The 19,694-nt window shown below is 42.1% G+C and overlaps 1 protein-coding gene across 1 annotated transcript; it reads right to left on the minus strand.

The window, feature by feature from the left end:
• Window positions 1–18,952, minus strand: arsb (arylsulfatase B). Its single transcript, XM_030065564.1, has 8 exons — window positions 18,412–18,952; window positions 17,453–17,639; window positions 17,105–17,295; window positions 15,415–15,622; window positions 10,033–10,276; window positions 8,533–8,603; window positions 953–1,084; window positions 1–770 (listed from the first exon to the last, which is right to left on the minus strand). Exons 1-8 carry the CDS (start codon window positions 18,673–18,675, stop codon window positions 511–513), a joined length of 1,557 nt encoding a protein of 518 aa, XP_029921424.1. The 5' UTR covers window positions 18,676–18,952; the 3' UTR covers window positions 1–510.
• Between the last annotated feature and the right edge of the window lie 742 nt (window positions 18,953–19,694).

Here is a 19,694-nt window from a genome sequence, read left to right on the forward strand (position 1 = left end):
TCAAGTTGGTCACATTTTTATAATAATGTAAACATTAAGAATGACATATCCTTCTCAATAAAAATGCACAATCAAGTTATGGTCTTTTCCCATACATTCTGATTTGTTAAGGCACAATTCAAGTGATAATAAAAATGCTGTAGAGTCCCATCACATGAAAGAAGGGTGCTTCAGAAATAAATAACATGCCCATATTTGTGCAGCTTAATCAAGAAAATTCCTACTAAAAAGTTCTGAGAAGAGTTTTTTCTGTTCCCTATATTTTTATTATTATATCCATTCCATAGACCTGTTAGATAGCTTGAATATAAATTCTACTGTGCCTGATGATTAAAATCCACCATAGAGAGAGAACAGGGTGGAAGGTATTTTTGTAAAAGACATACAACAGATACACTACTTGCTGGTGTTTTGTGGCTCTGAAACTGTGTTGCAGTTCATAGTAAATACAGCAAAATAGAATACTTCTATCACATCTGTGTGAAAGTTGATAGTCATCATCATCGCCGCCTAAGCCCAGGGTCCCCAGGCTCCAGAGACGCCTGGGTCACATCTGGGGTCATCATCAGGGAATGTGATTGGCAACGCATTACTCTGGTGGTAGCGGAGTCGACTGAGGAGAAGATCCACTACTGAGGGGAACTTTTCAGATACCTCGTTCCTCTCCTCTGGATCCTTTTCTATGTCAAACAGCATTACAGACTTCAGCGGCTCCACCTTGGAAGACCCGGAGCTGTTCTGGCCAGGTCGGGGGAACCAGTTGGGACAACCTGGAGGAAATGCGGGACATGGACATTTGAGTCAGCAGAGATAAAGGAATGAGCGTGTGCCCATGCATGTTTCTGAGTGTGAGCGATTGAATGAAACACTTTCAACCAAAACGCTACAAGGACACCGCTTCCGCTCCCCCGTCAGACTAAACATGTCATTATGGGTGACAGAGGATACTGACCCGGGTAGCCAGTCAGCAGCTTCCAGTTTGAGGATCGGATGGCCGCGTGAATGGACACATTGAAACCAGATTTGGCCCAGGAGCCTCCGCTGACCACGTCAGCCAAAGTCAACTGCTGGGCCCTGAGAGGACCTGGGGAGAGCAGAGGAGAAAGCTGATAATGGAAGGCAGTCGTCCATCTCAAAGAAACTGCGAATCGCTGATTAAGAGGATATTGGACTACATCTGGATACAAAACGTCCTCTATGAATGTCTAAGTAAACCGAACAGTTAGTGGGCCTGGGACGGAACCATGGTGCATACCTGGGAATCAACGGCTGGGTATCCAAAGCAGTAAGGTGTAAAAATAAACATACCAGTAAGAAGGAGCTCATTCTTTCTGTAAAATCAACAATGAAACAGCAGGTATTGCAGTTCAGACTCTGGCAAAAACAAGACAAATAAAACATAAGATAAAAAAAAGGAAAAGACAAACCATCCACTAAATAGCAGAAATTATTTTAGGCATGCTTTTATTCAAAATACAACACATGAAACTTTGGGGCTGGAGGAATTTGAGCTTAAATCTGACAAAAGTGGTGACAGTGTACTCAACTCAGCACCTGCCCTTCATCTCTGCAAGGCAAGTGAAGGACGATGGTTATAAGTGGGATATATTCAAATGACACAAGAAAATAGTTTATTGTTTCTCAAGATCTGGGGGTGCAAATTTTTGTAGCCTCACGGCATGAGGGATTCCTGATCTCTTAAAGAAAATGCGTTTCTGAAGTGAACACACGTCTGCGTTTCAGAGGGGCAGATCTGGCCTTGAGAGTGTTCTCAGGTTCATGTGCTGGTTGACCCCAGCAATATGGTCCTGGTTAGACAGATTTTCAAATAATTGCTGCCTCCTAACGCTGTCAAAAACAAGTATTTCCTCCCATTCTTTGCATAAACACAAATACTTCATCTATTCATGAGCACAAGCTATGTGTATAACCACATGCTAAAACCTTTGACAATGAATCTTTCACTGATTATTGCACAAATGACATGTGGGTATCTTAATTGCTCTCACATGCATTAAAGGGATAGTTCACCCATTTTGAAAAACACAATATTATTTCAGTTCTCCTCTAGCTGGTAGGACAGTAGTGGTGCTATCTTCCTCTCATTGTTGGATACTGGCTGGACGCTCCAAATGCTAACTGTTAGCCTCCTGCCATTAAGGTGGGCTTCCCCCCAGCTAACATCCTTAAACCACATTAATCCACTCATTTGGTTAAATGAAGAAAGGTTGAGTTTGACAATGTGCAGAAGAATTTTTACAGCCTAAAAATCCAAAAATAGAGGTGAGCAAAGTAAAAGAAGAAGATAGCAAAGAAGTTAGCCACCTCATTGCTAACCTAACATAGCTACGTCAATGCTACTTCCTCAAACTTTGTTTATTTAACAATTTGAGTGGATTAAGGTGATTATTTTGAAGAATGTTAGCTGGGGGGAAGTCCACCTCGATGGCAGGAGGCTAACAGTTAGCATTTGGAGCATCCAGCCGGTATCCAGCACTCAGTAACATTGAGAGGAAGATAGCACCACTACTGTTCTGCTAAAGGGGGAAGAGAAATAATATCATTTTTTCCCTAATGGTGAGCTATCACTTTAAGTTAAGCTAAACAATGAAAAAACATCCCTGGTCCAAGCATCATAGACTTGTTTAAAGCACCACCACACAGAGCTGATATCCCCATATGAGAAAGATACGCCAGTAGATTATCAACAGATTCAGGTGTCGATACGATAATGTAAGCAGGAAGGATGAGGAAGGTTAAATGTTTTGGGCTCTGGAGACAAAATGGTTTGATTTGTAGCATACATAACAGAGAGGCCTGCTCTGAAGCACCCTGTGGCCCTTCTCTGGCTCTTGCTTCATTAAGGGGCCTCAACATACACACACACACACACACACACACACACACACACACACACCCATTTCTATTCTTGTTTTCACCCTTTGCATTAACATAGGACAAGAGCTGCTTAAGGCACGGCTTTCTTCATCTGGATCCGCAGCAGGAGAATTTACACACTGGCTCATGAGAAGGAGGGAGGTGAGGGGTAGGGAAAGTGGGAAGAGACCCGGGGAGTAAAAGAGGAGAGCAGAGCAATGGAAGGAAAGGAAAAGAGAGGAGTCAGAGGGAAATTCTGGGTGATTTAAGGCTTGGGACTGTTTCAGAGCCTCTCTCCCTACACAGGCGAGAAGTTCAGAGACCTTTCTGTGACCCATTTTGATGGGATCCTTCTTCTCACACTGAGAATGAAAGAGGCTGAGGGAGACTGAAAAGTGATTTGAAAAGCAATCACACGTCAAAGGGACAAGTTCTTTTCTGAGGGCTAAATAGAGGGGAGACAGAAAAGACAGCAAGAGGGAAATGGGACCCAAGGATGCAAGAAGAGAAAGGGACAGAGAGAGGGGTCTCAGAAAGAGGGTGGGCTAACATGAAAGAGGGGAAGAAATAACAAGACAGTCCGAGAGAGGAGAGGGAAATCTCACCCTGGAATGTGCCAAAGAAAGCCGCTTGTCACCACGGCGGCCGACACTGAAGATTCACATGCATCAAATGATTAAATAAAACATCGGGATGAAAGCTTGCGAGGCATGCTGTGTCACAGGGCCCTCTTATCTTGGAAATGATTTAGATGGTCATAACTGACAGTTAAGTTTGAGGGTAATTTGGGGATTACAGGCTTAGGCTGTTAGACATTCATGTAAGAGATCTTGCCCCTAAAATATAGTACATGAGTGTTTGGACTCCACTGGCCCAAATGGACATATTTATTCACACTAAATCACAGCTCTCTAAATCTCCAGCAGACTGGGTTTCCACTCTTTCCGGTTACAACATGTCCAGGCCAAATAAAGTGGTGAAGTAATCATCCTTGTTAGTAATTCAACATTTCTGTGTTTGCTCTTCACATCTTCCTACATGACTTACAATCTTTAACCATAAATTAAGGGGTTGTGTGCCATTTTTTTCTGTGGCTTTGCAGTAAAAAGTCTAAAACCCAACAGTAACACAAAGTTGCAAAAAAAAAAATAAAATAATAAAATAAAATAAAAAAAAAATGCAGATGTGGGCAGGTAATTTTGCTTGATTAAATTCCTTTATTCTTGTATGTATTATGATTTTTACAACCTCTTCTCAAAATTCATAGTTCATGTGTAAACTACATAAGGTTTTTTTGTAAAGTCTTCCAAAGTCTGCCATCTGTAGGGGTGAGGCTGCTGGGAAGCAATTTTGTGCCAGTTATGAGGCCGAATCAAGCGCCAAACAACGACAAAAGCTACTTTTGACAGATTTCAGAACTGAAAACGATCAAAGACGTTTTTACCCCTCTTGGGGAATTCCTTCCGCTTTCACTTTTTTTTTTCCTAATGAGGTTTTGGTGAGAGTTTTTCCTTTCTCTCATTAAAAATCTGAGGTCAGGGGTGTCAGTGTTGTTTGAATTTATTGTGTGATAATGTGAGGCCCTTTGAGACTGTAGCTGTGATTAAGCGCTGTGCAAATAAAAACGGCTTAGTAACAGTATAGTGGATTTGAATGCTGGAAAGTTCCTGCTGATTCCAACCAAACCATTAGAGAGGAGGTCGAGTCATGTTGAGCTCCCCCTACATCATCACAGCGCCTGTTTGCCTTGAAGTGCAAAGGTTTAAGGTGAGCAGCCTAATCTGCTGACATTTTGCTAATGAAGCATAACGGGTTAAAATGAAAATGTGTGCTCCATGCACAAAAATGAAACAATTCCATTTCCTAACACATGCACAAAAAAAACATGAACTGAAAGAAACTTGGCCAGAAATAGGCAGCAGTTTGACACAGAAATAGCACAGCGGAAAGTAAGAGTGTTGTGGTTGAGGTGGTGGATGGGCGGATACATTTTGCCTTCAACTCTGACGACCCAGGTTAACTTCCCAAAGATTCCTGTGGTGACTTTTACTTTTTTTCAGCCAAAGTGTTTCTTAATCCACTTTTACTGTGTTGTAAACTAATGAGAATTTGCCAACTAAACTGAACATCATCTTCAACATCCTTACTGTCTGCAACATGTTGATAGATAGATGCATTTTACTGATCCCAAATTGGGAGATTCTTGTGTTGCAGCAGCAGGTTGTCCAGACATTACAGAGGACCAATAGCAGGCAAAATATAGCTATCAACACTACAAGACAAAAACATATATCTTTAGAAAAATAAACACAACAAATAACAAAATTAAGTAAAGCAGCTCAATACAAAGAACATAGGAAAAAACTTTCTATACCCTATAAGAGTAATAAAGATAAAATATATGTATCTACAGAGCTTTAACCTTTGAACCTTTGCATAGACTATATGTAAAATGAAATATATCTGCAAATAAAACAGCCACAGGTCTCTGGGCTGAATGCTGTAAGCCCTGTGAGCTGGAGGAAAGGCCCAGCAGCCTCTGGCCTCTGTGGTCGTGTCATTTAGTGAGCAGAATACAGCAGATACACGCCGCTGCACAGGCCGCTGTTGAACACACAGTCACAGCTGGCCTCCAGCCAGGGCCCCTCTGCCTCCTCTGAGATGGAAGCGGTCGGGTCCGCCTAATATTAAGTGGTTTAGACAAGAATGAGACCACTCCACTGTGTCTCGTTCGGCAGTCACAAGATTCATTTCCTGGAAACCCTCCCTCCAATGACTTTAAACCATGCGCGCACACCCAGCTATCTCAAATGTCAACAGTGTTGACTGATTACACTTTCAACCTGGCATTGTCAGCATTGCACACACTGAAACAGAATAACAAACTAATTAATCACATAATACATGTATTCTTTTTAAAGGTACAGTCATCACAAAGGCTCAGCTGAAAAGCGAGGAAAGCTGATAAAGGTGTGTGTTAAAACTCAGTATTTGTGAGATCTGTCTCATAGTGATTCCTTGTACAAAAGTAAAACTCAGAGTAAAATATAAGAAATTTGAAGTCAGTGGCAAATCATCATCTTGAAGAGAAAAGTGTCTGCACGTACTAGAAATTCTTTCACAAAGTGGATGTTTACAGGTCGCAGCTGTCGGCAGGGTCAACTGGATTTACAGTGACTCGTGTTGACAATGGCTCCTTGGTGCTTGTGCCCATGTTGTGATTATATTAGCACAATGTAATTATGTATTTGAACAAAAACCTGTTATTCACAATGTAAGTGAATTAGTAATGCCAGCACTGTTTTGGCTTCAAGCGCTGTGGGAATTTTTTCTGTTGTTGTATTTTGTGTGTGAAAGGGAGAAAGAAAAAGAGAGGAAAACAAAACAAAACTGAATATAAACAATAATAGTGAGAGACACCCGTCCCAGACGGCACACACACAAGACGGGGGCCGGTAACTCGAGAGGGGTAGTTAACGTCAGGAGGTCCGTCACCTTAACACGCTTTATCAGCTTGTTCCTGCCACTGGCAGATGAATTATGGCTGGGAGGGTCGGCATGTCTCCTTTAAAAAAAGGACCACAACAGTGATATTGAATGTTTGGCCCATTTACTACAATGCCCCCACATGTTGCAAATCATGCAGGCGTACTCAAGATGTCAGAATCAAAATTACTTGATTTTCAAATTGGAATTTTTGGTTGAAACACCCATCTTATAAAGGTTCTGCTTCCCCTCAGGGATATTTTTTGGCTTTACTCCACCTAATTACAAGTCCTCAAAACACAACAGTGCGGCTGCTTTTGGGGAAACTAATGAGGACGACTTTATTACGATGATGGTGTGCTGGTGTCCTATCTACAAGGGAACAGTTGTGCCATAGGAAGCAAATTCATCGTCTTCTCTGTGGAGCTCTTAGTTATCAATTTCATGACCCAACATAACTTCCATAAGTTTGTGCAGCGATTTTGCTCCCACAATCAAATACCTCAGAAGCTGGAGGCGAGCTATGCATTTCTGTACTTTGAAAATGTGGGAAAGCATTAAAACACAATGTTTATGGCCATTTTGATAAAGATAATCAATGCACAATATTGTCATATTCCCTATATCTTAATTGAATTGGTGCTTCTTGTCAGCTGGTTCTGGCAAACGCAGTTAGTCAGCTGGAAAATCACTGTAGCCTACTATTGTCGGATACCCCCTGAATGCACCACCAGGTAGGCTTTCAGATCCATACAGATCACTTCACCCAGTTTCAAGTCATCAAAACACAACAGTGCTGCTGCTTTTAGGAAAACTAATGTGCACGACTTTATTACAGGTAATGAAAAACGATGAAGAAAGTTTGAAGTCTCTGAGAGTTGATTTTCATATCGTAGCTAAATGAATAAAAACCAATGGCTGGATTAAAGAGAGGATGTCAGAGTTATAAAATATGATGGCTACAGTGTTTATAGTAATAGTAACGCTAAGTATATATATCTTGTAGATAAAGCAAAATCAGTGGTGTCTGGCATTCTCACAGCCACTTTCGATCTTTTATCATCTTTTAACATAAGGATTTTGACTTTACATATTATTTATTCTCACATTCACAGCAGAATCAATCCAAAAGATGTGAAATGATTCTGCGTTTCATTTGTTTCAGGACGTTTCGCAGCAAAATGAGGCAGATCACACCACTAGAAAATGACACCAAGTCAGCAAGTTTCCAGTGCTCGCTGATTTGCACTGGAAAGACGTGAAATGATCTCACTGTACTGGCAGGGTTCTCACTTTGTCTTAAGATTTAAGATTGTGAGATTTAAAGAGTCAGCACTACGTTAAATGATTCGTTAGGATTAATATTTGCAGAGCGGTGATGGGATCTCTCTGGCTCTGTCAGCGCTTATGTAAGTGACAGCCAAAGCTTGTATTTTACACGCTCATATTTCAAAATGCATGTCACTTCTCTCCTCACCCCATCTGGAGGGGAGCACACACACACACACACACACACACACACGCGCGCGTGCGCACGCACACACAGCATGGGGAAATTAGGGAGCTGGAGTACGACTTCAACTTTGTCCAAACCCACAAACCAGATCCTGTTGTTGGGACAGAGTTTTTATGTCCAGCTGGCGAGTCAGAATCAGTGTTGACAGCCAATTTGATTTTGATTTTGATTTAGTTTTAATCTTGATGAAAATGTATTTTAGTCATTTGAATTTCTTGTTTTAGTTTAGCTTTTGTTTACAAATCTACACTGGTTTAAGTCAATACAAACACAAGTTTAATCTCTACTGGATCATTTTTCACTTTTTTTCCTCTCTTAATTCCTCATTAAATTATAGTTAGTGACCTTTATGCATAGATTGATCTACTTTTAGCATTATAGCTATAGCATTTTGTATTCATATCAAAATGAAAGTTTGCTCAAATATCTGTTTCCAACCAAACAAAGGAGCTATTCTCATTCGTCTATTTTGAAAATGTCATTATGTCATAGTTTTTGCCAAGAGTTCATTTTTGTTCAGTTTTCGTCTTGTTTTGGAAAAAGTGTCATTGCCGAACACCTTCGCTCATAGTTGTAGAAACAAAATGAACACTGGTAAGGATCCCAGTAGACAGAAGTGTCAGTGTAATGTGAACTGGGGTGGGTGAACTTACATGGACCTTCGTCATTATACAGAGGGTCAATGTTGTGCAGCAGCTCCAGTCTGGGTGAGGCAAATCCTTTGCTGTAAGACAAAAATATCACCAGTTACCCCCGAACATCTGGACACACAACAAACACACACACACACACACACACACACATGTACTGGCACACACGCGTGCATCTGACTCACGCGCTGTAAAAATCCACAGGGATAAATCTAAACCAGCCGCCTGTTATTCAGCAGACAGTCATATGCCTTGACCACACTTCACCACAGAGAAAGTGCACCACTCTCGCTGACCACAGTGTCTGATAACACAACGAGAATAACTCTCGCTTTCTGCTGCCTGGCTGCACTTCCAGGCCTTCATTTGTTGTTTTATTTCACAGGCCGAGCTGTCAGACCGCCGTTTTCTTTAACAGGCAGCCAATTAAAAACGGACTGGATCTGTAAATCCGGGGGAAAAAAAAGTTTGCAAGCGAGTTTGTGCCGTCGTCAGGGTCGACACATATCGCACACTTAGCCAAAGAGAACAGTCGGCGGTCAGCTGACACACGACAGCCAATAGAGGCGAGTGGAGGCTGTGGGTAGTCGTTTGTGGTCCAGGCAAAGCCCTGTTTCAGCTGAGGCTCTGCTCTAGCCCTCAATTTCACCTACTTCATGGTGTCCACATTTAGTTTACAAATATAAAGTGTCACTCAGACAGGACTCAGTGACACCCAGCAGAGTCGCCCACAGGCAAAATAAACATGGCCAGCAAAGCTACAGTACCATGTGCACAGCGTCACTCGACTTATTAAAGAACTAGATTTTGCATGTTTGTGTAAAATTCCCATCTCTGCTAATCTTTTCCCAAAGCAAGCAGCCAGTATAGTATAAAATGTGTGGGAAACTGTGTTTAACGGGCCAAACATTCAAAATCACTGGTATGATCCTTTAAATTGGTAATTGATTTCCATGGAGAATATATGCAACATGTAACGTGTGAAAAGACAACTTATAGCTACAACTTCTTCAGGTTTCTATTTAGATAAAAGAATCTGTGTCAAAACTAATACGTTTATCTGACAGCAAGCCTTCATTGTTCTTCTTAAAGGTAGAAGAAGGGATGGACAGAGGATGAGGGGAAAAAAGAGAGAGAGAGGGATTGAAATAAGGACTACAGATTCGTGTGAGAATGACTGATGGAATTTCCTTCTCTTTGAGTTCCCACTGCCACAGTAACAAAGGGCTTATTGAAGGACCAGGGGCTCCTATGAGAAAAAGACGCTCGCTCCAAGACAGAGAGAGGGAGCTGGAGAAAGTGTTTGGGGGAAGGATCAGAGCGGGGAAGAAGAGGGGAAGAGGGCAGGCTGTCAAATGCAAGAGCTACTCTCAGTCACAGTGTCAGCGCAGGCCTGGTCTGCCACCCAGGAAAAGGTTTCAGCCGGGAATTTTCAGCGTTTGTGTAAAATCAGCGTTCTCGCCTTGTATCCTCTGTGGGAAATGTACCAGCAGCGCCGCTCACCTGATTGTATTCCACACGTTGAACCCATCCAGCGGCTTCGTGCTGTTGATCTTCCCCCCCGCCAGGCCGACCAGCGTAGGCAGCCAATCAGAGATGTGGATTAGCTCGCGGCTGACGGTCCCAGGCTTCTTCAGGAGCGGGCTGGAGACAAATCCCACTCCCCTGACCCCACCTTCCCACAGCGACCACTTCCTCCCTCGCAGAGGCCAGTTACTGCCACCGGACAGCGTCTGGCCACCGTTATCTGTCGAACAGCCACGGGGACAAAACATGACATGAGAGGACAAACTGCACCACAGAAAGGAAAGACAACTGGAAAGTAATATGTAAGATTCGGGCTGAACAACTAACCGAAATAGTATCGATATCACAATATGGCAAAGTGTAATATCCAAATCACAGGAGCTGTGATTTTGATGAAAGGTAAAATGTGTGACAAAATATTGTTGTAAATAAAGAATTATAGTCTAAAGAGATGCCCTGGCCTACAGACCCAAGCAAAAAAAAAAAAAAAAAAAAAAAACATCACACCACTGTCACTTTAATAGGTATTTCAGTGAAAATGTAAATGATCAAGCAACAATTCTCATTCCTATTAAAATCATGAAAAATGACAGTTATGGCTGGGAATCACTGGGTAACTGGAAATGCGATATTATAACAATTTTACCCACATAAATGATGGGATCACGATACAGGCGATTCTGTGATATAATGTAAGATAAGCAGCTGTGATACATGTAACTGGAGAAGAAGAAATATCCTGGGAAAGGCAAAATAATTTTTCAATAAGCAGGAATCAGGCATGTTTTTCAGTGTTTTAATCTACACAGAAATCAGCTTTGGCAACAAAACAAGCAAACATATTCCTCCCCGGTTTAGACTGGAAATACTCCTCTATTCCTTCAACAACAACAAAATATATTTCAGAAGATTTCTTCCCAAATAAAAAGAAAACATTTTCATTTTAGCATTACTGCAAAGTAGGGCCTGCAACAGAAACTTCCTTGAACTAATTTGCCATTTAAGCGCCGTCTGCTTTTTCCTTTTCCACAAACTCTAAAACAATACATGACAACATGCTTAGTAAGCGCCAATTACCAGCCAAGACAACCACTGCTGAATACATTAGGTTGGGGGAAACTGTCACACTAGTCTCAGACTGGTGACACAAAGTAGTTTTATCCTGCAGTCAACACCACGTCCCATTGCTGAACTGAACATATCGCCTTTCACAACTTTGAGCTGGGTGTGCCAATTAAATAAAACATTATGAGCTGTGGTATTGCATGCAAACACTGTGTGTGTGCAAATTCCTACTCATATTAACGAGCATCTACCATCTACTATCATTTTCTTTTCCAATATATATGTTTCACCTCTTTATGCCTTGGCACCTCTATCAATATGCCTCTGATGTTATATATTGACAGTGATATCCATCCTTTTGTCGCCCAAAGTAGACAAAATGGTGAGTTAAAATAGACGGGCATAAACACAAATGCTCGTGTGCACACAGACACACACACACACATAGACACACACAGTCATCACCCCAATAAGTTGATCCAGTATAAACACAGTTGACCAATCACATCTGGGCAGGGCTCCCTTTCAGGAGCATAGTGTCATGCTAGTCCAGGAAGTAGTCTGCGCTGATTCCAGTACTGTTCTGGAAAGAGTTTGCTTCCCTAATGCTTTTTCAAGCTGTTCCAACCCTCCGTGTGCCAGTGCTCTCTTTCTCTTTCTCTCTTTTTCCCAAACTCCCCAAGTTTCCCCAGCATGTCTCTCTCATTTGCTTACAGAAAAACCCCAGCGAGACAGTCAGCTTGCAGAAAATTTCATCACAAAGGAATCTCAGGATCCTCCGAGTTCAGGGCTCGTTAAAATGGTGCATCGCTGAAACATAGTCCGGCGCGACTATGACAAAACTGTCAGCTATATACTGCACAAACATAACTTAGGGAAGCTCATAGAATTTACACAGGAACTGAATGTACATTTTGGTCATGTCATATTGACACCGGGCCAAACTCAGTCATCACATGTCGACCATGTTGCAGAGGTTTCGTAACCACCGCATCCCATTTATACAAAAGCGAAGGGGGGCACAGTGAGGTTTTTCACAGCTTCACACTCCGTCAGCAGAGTCGGTGTCTGTCTGGCACATGGCTGAATCCGAGGCACCGAGGAGTTTCCAGCCGTACCCCTGGTCGTCCAAATGTTTGGAAGAACAATGAAACAGGCCACCTACCGCAGCCCACCACAGGCATAAAACTCTCCACTTTACTTTCACAGCATTGTTCCTGCCTTCTAATTACCCTTTAAAAAACCTAAACCCCTAAAAATAACTTGCTTTCCCTCGGCGTTCAAAGAATTCACCTACTTCAGATGCAAATCATTAGAGGTCCCAGATGTGGAAAACTAAGTAGAAACCCATGAGCAACTTGGACCGGACTTCAAATATGTTCAGATGATACTGCGTGCTCTGAATCCGCTCCATAGCTTAAATAATTTCAAACGCATCCTGGTTGAGTCACATTTGTTACTGAGGGTTGTTTATGCGAGAGTGAAATCATTAATTTTCCTGTTAAGCAAAAATCATTATAATCAAAACGCTGACCGCAGCCATATTGTCACTGTGAACGGATATTCAGTGCTTTAGTGTAATTTTTGTTGTTGTTGTTGTTGCAAATGTCCATATCCTGCTTGACAATGATCCTAGGAGCAGAATAGGCAACTATTAAATCAAAAACAACAAAAGACTGATCTCTAGTGGATTCAAAGAGTATTGCTATGGCCACTTCAACATAAAATATCTCATCTCATCAAACACAGGAGTTTACAGCTGATATACACTGCAAATAACAAACCTCTAGAGATATTTGGTACATCTATTTCATCTTCAATCGTGCCCTGTGACATTATTTTATTTCACATGCTGATATATTAATTCAGTAACTTGCACCACGCTGTCTCTTGACCTCATCTCCCCTCAAACCAAACTGCCTCCAGGGCTCGAGGGAAACACTGTGTTCTGTCCAGGGACACAAAATGTGATTTCTCTCTCCTTAATGCCTACTGATTCAGTCTCTATTCTGGCAAACCATAAAAGCATTAATGTTTAAAAATCAGCGGACAACATGTTAGCACTCATTCCAAGAGATTTTCACCAAATTATTGTCTCTCTCCTCCTTTCTGAAACTCGCTCAGGCTTCATGGCATCATGTTTTGACTAACTGTAATAAGGTTTGAGTTAGCGGTGGAAATCACTGTGAAACTGGTGATACCATACTGTCACAACAACAACGGTATCATGATAAAGGTGATTCTGCCATAATATATTGTAAAATAGTCAGCTATGATACATCACGTTATCTGTAATTGAAGAAAAAAAACATTCCCTGGAAAAGGCAATATAATTTCCCAATAAGTAGGAATCGGTCGTGTTTAATCTGCACAGCGACTGCAACATGAACATGACAGAACAAATACACCTCATAGGAACTCAAATGTGTTACCCGTGCAAAATAAGCTGAAAACTCAAATGCTGATACTTGGCACAAGTGTGTCGATAATGTATTTCAAAGCACACCTACCTTACCCTGCATCAGTCAGAATATTTCATACGCTGGTGTTTAAGTCTAATTAAGCCAATAAAGCCTTTAGAGACTATAAACAGTGATATGGGACTCTAAACTTGAACTTGAACTTGCCACCGGAGTCTGTATGACATTATGTCGGAGCGTAATAACTGGAAACACTTAGTAAGCTTTTTCAAACAATTAGTATTCCTTGAGATAGTCATGATTCTGGTTTGCTGCTTTAAAGTCTGAAAAACAGGCCTGCTTTGAATCTCACTGTTGATCGGTGTTAGACATGCTTGTCTAACTTGCTCACCAGGCGGCTCCTCAGTAAAGCTCACACTGTCATCACAGACGGTGCGCATCCCGTGAGTTTCTTAGTTCCCCCTCTGGCGCACATTTTAGACTTCCTCAGCTTAGGACAAACAAATATAAACACTCGTTTAGTTTCTCCGCTATCATCCCGCTTAGCTCATTCTCTAAAAGCAGGGGTCAAGGCTGCTGGGAATACTTGGCATTTTTTTATTTATGTGATGCATATGTGGTTTGTGGTTTGCTGTGACTATGTTTTTATGTATGCTTAAGCACAGCCTCGGAGTCAAGCTTTTTAGGCGTGTTGTTTTCTTGTGAGTCTCTGTATTGTATGTCTGTTGCTGCAGCAAAATGACTATAGGCTGAACTGATTTGAACAAATAAAGAAATATATATATTTGCCCACTCCTTAAGTAAGAAGCACAATCCATCCAAACAATACATTTTAGTCTAACGGTTATGAGGATTGTCTTATTGGATATATGCCGTCTTGCATTACTACTTGTCTGATTACTTGTGTCATTTTAGCCAGTGCTTTTAATTCAAGAATTTCTTATTGGATCATTATACAACGAGTGTGTTTTGTCGCTTGTTGTCTAGCTCGCTTTAACATCATTCATTCAAAGTACCCTGAAATCACCTGATTTGTAATTGTTTGATTTGCCACATGATGGACCGAGGTTCAAATTCAGGCTATGATACTGATGCCCAAAATGAGATGGAAGAGGTCAAATGGGGAAAGAAGCGGTGAGTAACAGAGCCTGAGGCCTTTCAAGACTATATCAGACTGTAAAGGCCCCCCTTTAGGTGAAGAGTAGATGTGTCTTTTCTTTTGCGGGAGATTCAAGCTTGATTTTTGTCTGCCAGATAGTAGTTAAAGTGTGATGTGCAGGGAAATAGTCTAGCTATAAGAGTATGTAGTTTCACCTCTAGGGGGCGTCATAGAATGCTAAAACAAGGCTAAACAGAGTCCAATGAACAGCAATGGGACTCTTCCAGGAAATCGGCTCTCTAGATAATTTTTTTTTTTACTGTGCAACAATGAAAATGACTAGAAGCTGGTTAAAAAGATAAACATTTATATGTGCTCAGCTGAATGAAATCTGCAACCATTTAGGGGAAAAAATATTCCTTTTCGTCTTGATATGCCATCAGTCAGCAGCACAAAGCCTCAGTGTTGGTGGTTTTTCCAACCATCAGTTTCATGTCATCTTATGATTATGTCTTCATTATAAATATTGGGTGTAAAAATGACAGTACAAGTGTAGTTACTGGTGAATCAAATGTAGTGATCACTGAATAACATGTAGCCCCACTTACTATAAATTAAATTATATATATACACTACTCTACTCTGTTTAGAAAGTGCTCGGCATTGCCCACTAATGGCCAAAAGAGCGTACTGCACTGTTTTCTGTCTCACATCACTTAAATGCAGTGGTTCAGCTTTGCCTCTCTCTATAGACTTTATGCAAATGGAAAGTACCTGTTGAGAAAACCAAGACTGTATTGTTCCAGAGGCCTCTCTCCTGCAAAGCCTGGGTGATGTTGCCCACTGCCTCGTCCATGGCCGACACCATGCCGGCATAGTGCCTGCGGTTGCCGTCTTTGATGAACGCGTAGGGGGCCACGTATCGTTCTGGCACCTGCAGTGGTGAATGGACGGCTTGCAGCGCCACGTAGAGGAACAGAGGCTGAAAGATCAAGGAACACACTGGGATCAGATGTGCCTCACAGACCCGGCGCTGCAAACATGTTGCTCACATGTCAAAGGAGTGAATACAGACTCAGCAATGAACACACTGATAATATACGGTTGAGTATAACTGTGATAGTCAATTAAAATCAAGTGAAAATATCTAACATTTGCTAGTTAAAGCTTCACAAATACTATTTCAATTATTCAGTTATTTCAAAATGCATGCTTGAGTCGTCTTTGTGCAGATGTGTGAGAACAAAAAGACCAAATGTAGAGAGGAGGTAGTCCTGCACACCGCCAGAGCTTGCAAAACTTGTCGATTTTATTGATAAAAGACTGTGACATTTACATTTACTCAGGGTCAAACAATCAGTTCTTTTAACATCAGCTGCTTGACATCTGGTGTTTGCATGGTAACTGACGTGTTGGCATGGTGCCAGCTGATGATCGGTTGACTGGCTGGGCCATGTTTTTCATATCACAGAGTCAATCTTATTTCATGTCAGCCAGACAAAGGTCTCTGAGTGACACGCTGCACTTCATTTGTAAATAAAATCAGGCAGTTTTGCATGTTACATCAGTGTGTAGGACTAACGTCTTTCTATATATTATTCAAATAAAAAAACATGTTTTTTGCCTGCTGGTCAGACTAAGGAAGCAATTTAAAGGCACTGCTTTGGGTCTCATAAGCATTTGTCAGCAGTTTTTACATTTTATATATGAAATGATTGATTGACTGATGCTATGTGGCCTTGAGTCAAAATTTAAAAATCAAAAGATTATTTCATATGAGGTTTCTTTAGTCGTCTATGACAGTCAACTAAACATCTTTGGTTTGTGGACTGCTGGTGGCGACAAAACGAGACATTTGAGGATTTCACCTTGGGCAGTGGTAAATTGTGACCAACATTTTTCACCATTTTCTGATATTCTATGGACCAAACAGCTAATCAACTAATGAAGAAAATAATCAGCAGAGTAATCGATAATGAAAATAATGTTAGTTGCATCTCTGTGGTAGGAAAACTACAGCACAAGCAGAAAAATATACACGCTAATGCCTTTTGCTGGCTAAAAGAAATAATCTAAAGTTGAGCCAAAGCTGTGGCTGAATTTCAACAACAATTTATTTATATGATTGCCTCTGTTCAAATTAACAGATAATTGTGGGCTGATCATTCCAGGGTTAAGTGTCGCAAAATGACCCTATTCTAGGGGATCAATGAAAAAATATGTCTTATCTTCCTTGTCGAAATGATTGTATTTGCATCATTCCTGGCTTTGCCACATGACACTTCAGTGCTGCACACTTGTCTCTGCCACTTGAGAGGGAGAATGACTCACAAAGTGTTGAAATAACTTTAAATGAACACTAGGTGTCCTCCCTCTCCTTGTGTATTGAGAGCCTCAACCCCTGCCACGTCTGAGGACCTGCTGCTCCAGGTTGTTACAACGTGTGTGTATGTGTGTGTGTCACCTTGTTGGGGCTTTGTTTAGCAATAATGCTAACAGCCCTGTCGCTGAGCATCTCAGTGGAATAGGTTCCATTGTATCCGGTGGCGACCTCTTCCCCTTCCCTCAGGTCCAGCGCACAGCGAGTCAGGTTCAGAGTAGAAATATGAATGCAGCGGACATGACTGAAGTAATCCTCACTGCCTGTCAAGTAGCCTGTGGCACAAGGGAGTTGAAACAAGTTTTGATGAAGAGAAAAGAACAGCAGCATCTAAAAAAAAAATATCCAGTAAACATGGTATAGTTTCTGCACTGACATGCTCTTTGCAAACTGATTTTTTCTAAAATCTTTTATTCAGCAAAGTATACCAACCAAAATAGGTGTCAAAGCCGCGGCGGGTGGGCAGGCAGTCCTTCTTGTACATTCCCAGGTGCCACTTGCCCACCATGTGCGTGGCGTAGCCTGCCTCCTTCATCAGCTGGGGCAGCAGTTTCTCATCCAGCGGCACACAGTAGGGCTGACACGGCCAGATGATCTGATGCTGCATGCCAGTATGGATCTGTGGCGTGCAGGATCACAGGCTCCAGGTCAAAATACAAGCATGCCTGCATCTTATTAAAACCTAAGTAGCCGGTTGAATAAAGGCTTTTAAACTATCCTATTGTAAGAACAGTTGGCTCTGTTCATGAAAATATCTCCATTTACCAAATAGCACCCTCGCTTGTTTTCTGACAAAAGCCACAGAGGCACTTCCGAGATGTTCAAAAGCAAGCACGTCTTGTTGAGCAATGATGCGGCTTTGGATTGTAAACTGGATTTTGCAAGCTTGAAGAGCAGAAAAGAGATTACTCCACGAAACCCCAACCTCCCAGAGCAAAGTGATGCTGACTGAGGCCCCTGTCACCCACAGGCATGAGTGTCACAAGGTTGCAGGGTTTGTTTTTTTTTTTTTTTTTTTCCCTGTTTTCAGCCTTTCATTGCCTACTTTGCTTATTTGCCCACTTGTTATACATAGAGTGACAAGGTGAAGGGGACTAGTGTAACAGTTTCATCTTTTGCATGCATTGCACTGGTGACAATTAAAAGAAAAGCCCAAAATAAAGTGTCTTAATAAGGCTACTAAGAAACTTTATGTTGATTTTTCTTTCATTTGCAAGCTTGTAGAAGAGCAAAGAGATCACACCACTAAACTCCAAGCTCTCAGAGCAACGTGATGCTGACTGGGGCCCCTGACACCCACAGGCATGAGTGTCACAGGGCTGCAGGATGCACCCCAGGCAGCACAGGCCATGTGCCCAAGGAGCCCACCTGTAATTTAGGCTGGATTTTACCTGGTATCTCCCGGTCATGAGTTGATTTCGTGAGGGAGTACACAGAGGCTGGACATAGTAGTTCTCCAGCCGGACGCCAGTGGCAGACAGCTTGTCCAGGTGTGGTGTTTTGATCTCAGAGCTGTGGTAGCCCACATCATGCCATCCGAAGTCATCTGCCAGGATGAACACGATGTGCGGCGGCTGACTGACCGCTGAAACTACACAAAGGCTTAGGAAGAAGACGGCTGTGAGGACTGCGCAGGCTGATTTGAACGAGGCCATTTCCGATTTGCCTTCTTTGCCAACTTAACAGAGCTCCCTCGGTCGAAGGTCTGGTTATTTCCCCATAACACAAACAAGGAAGTCCTCCGTCAGGCCAAAAGGAGCAGGCATGGCTAAGATTTAGCAGCGCAGTGATGAGCTAAGTTAGCTGATCACGAGGGATCAACCCGATCACCAATAATCAATTGCAAAACGTATCCAGAATTCACAAAATGTATATTTACTTCACTACCTGCAACCTTGCAGATTGAAAACACAGGCTCAACTGCAGCAGCCAATCAGATGAGCGGAAAGCCGACAAATCACGTGAATGTACGGGTGCCTTACAAGGTCACAATTAAGACTCTCGCGTAACGGGTTCGTGTCTAATGCTGCTAATGGAATGTTGTAAATCCTGTGGTGAGTCATCACTGCACACATAGTTGTTGGTGGCCTAAATAATTGTGGGACATTTTTATTTCCTGCTGTCAGCCTACATTACCTACTTTGTAAAATTTGCCACAAATACACAGAGTAATGAGGGGAAGGGATTTATAGTAGATGAAGAGTCAAAGGGGACCAATGTAACAATTTAATCTTTTGTATGCGAGTCCTAATGAAATATGCAGAGTGGTGACAAATTAAAGGAAAAGCCAACATGAAGTGTCTCAATAAGGTGTTGGAGCCACTGGTCCCAGCAGAACAGCTTCAGCGCTCCTTGGCATAGAGTCTGTAAGTCTCTCAAACTCTACTGGAGGGACTGAGGTCCTTTCTTCCAAAAGATAGTGCACATAGATAGGTTGGCACTGGTCTACAGAGATGTGGAACAAAGTGATGAAGTCAGAGAGTCATCCTTCACCTTATTCTGGACAAGTGGGCGAGTCCACCAGGAGAACGCTGCAGACCTGAATGCTGGACCCCTGCAGTGAGGGGGTCCGCTGCCTCTGTTACACTGTGGGGGGCATTTTGTACTTGTCCTCTTAGAGGGAAGCGTCACTGCAAAGCAATACAAACTTCTTCTGAGTGATCACCTTCATCCT

This window comes from Myripristis murdjan, chromosome 12 (genome assembly GCF_902150065.1).
Source record: "Myripristis murdjan chromosome 12, fMyrMur1.1, whole genome shotgun sequence".
NCBI lineage: Eukaryota > Metazoa > Chordata > Actinopteri > Holocentriformes > Holocentridae > Myripristis > Myripristis murdjan.

Excerpts from the sequence above, each read along its gene's own strand:
- arsb (XM_030065564.1), bottom strand. The coding sequence starts at position 18,675 with ATGGCCTCGTTCAAATCAGCCTGCGCAGTCCTCACAGCCGTCTTCTTC. Across the intron at positions 15,623-17,104 it reads CTAAACAAAGCCCCAACAAG|CCTCTGTTCCTCTACGTGGC; the intron begins GTGACACACACA and ends TTGATCTTTCAG. Across the intron at positions 1,085-8,532 it reads GTATAATGACGAAGGTCCAT|GTCCTCTCAGGGCCCAGCAG; the intron begins GTAAGTTCACCC and ends TGCTCTCCCCAG.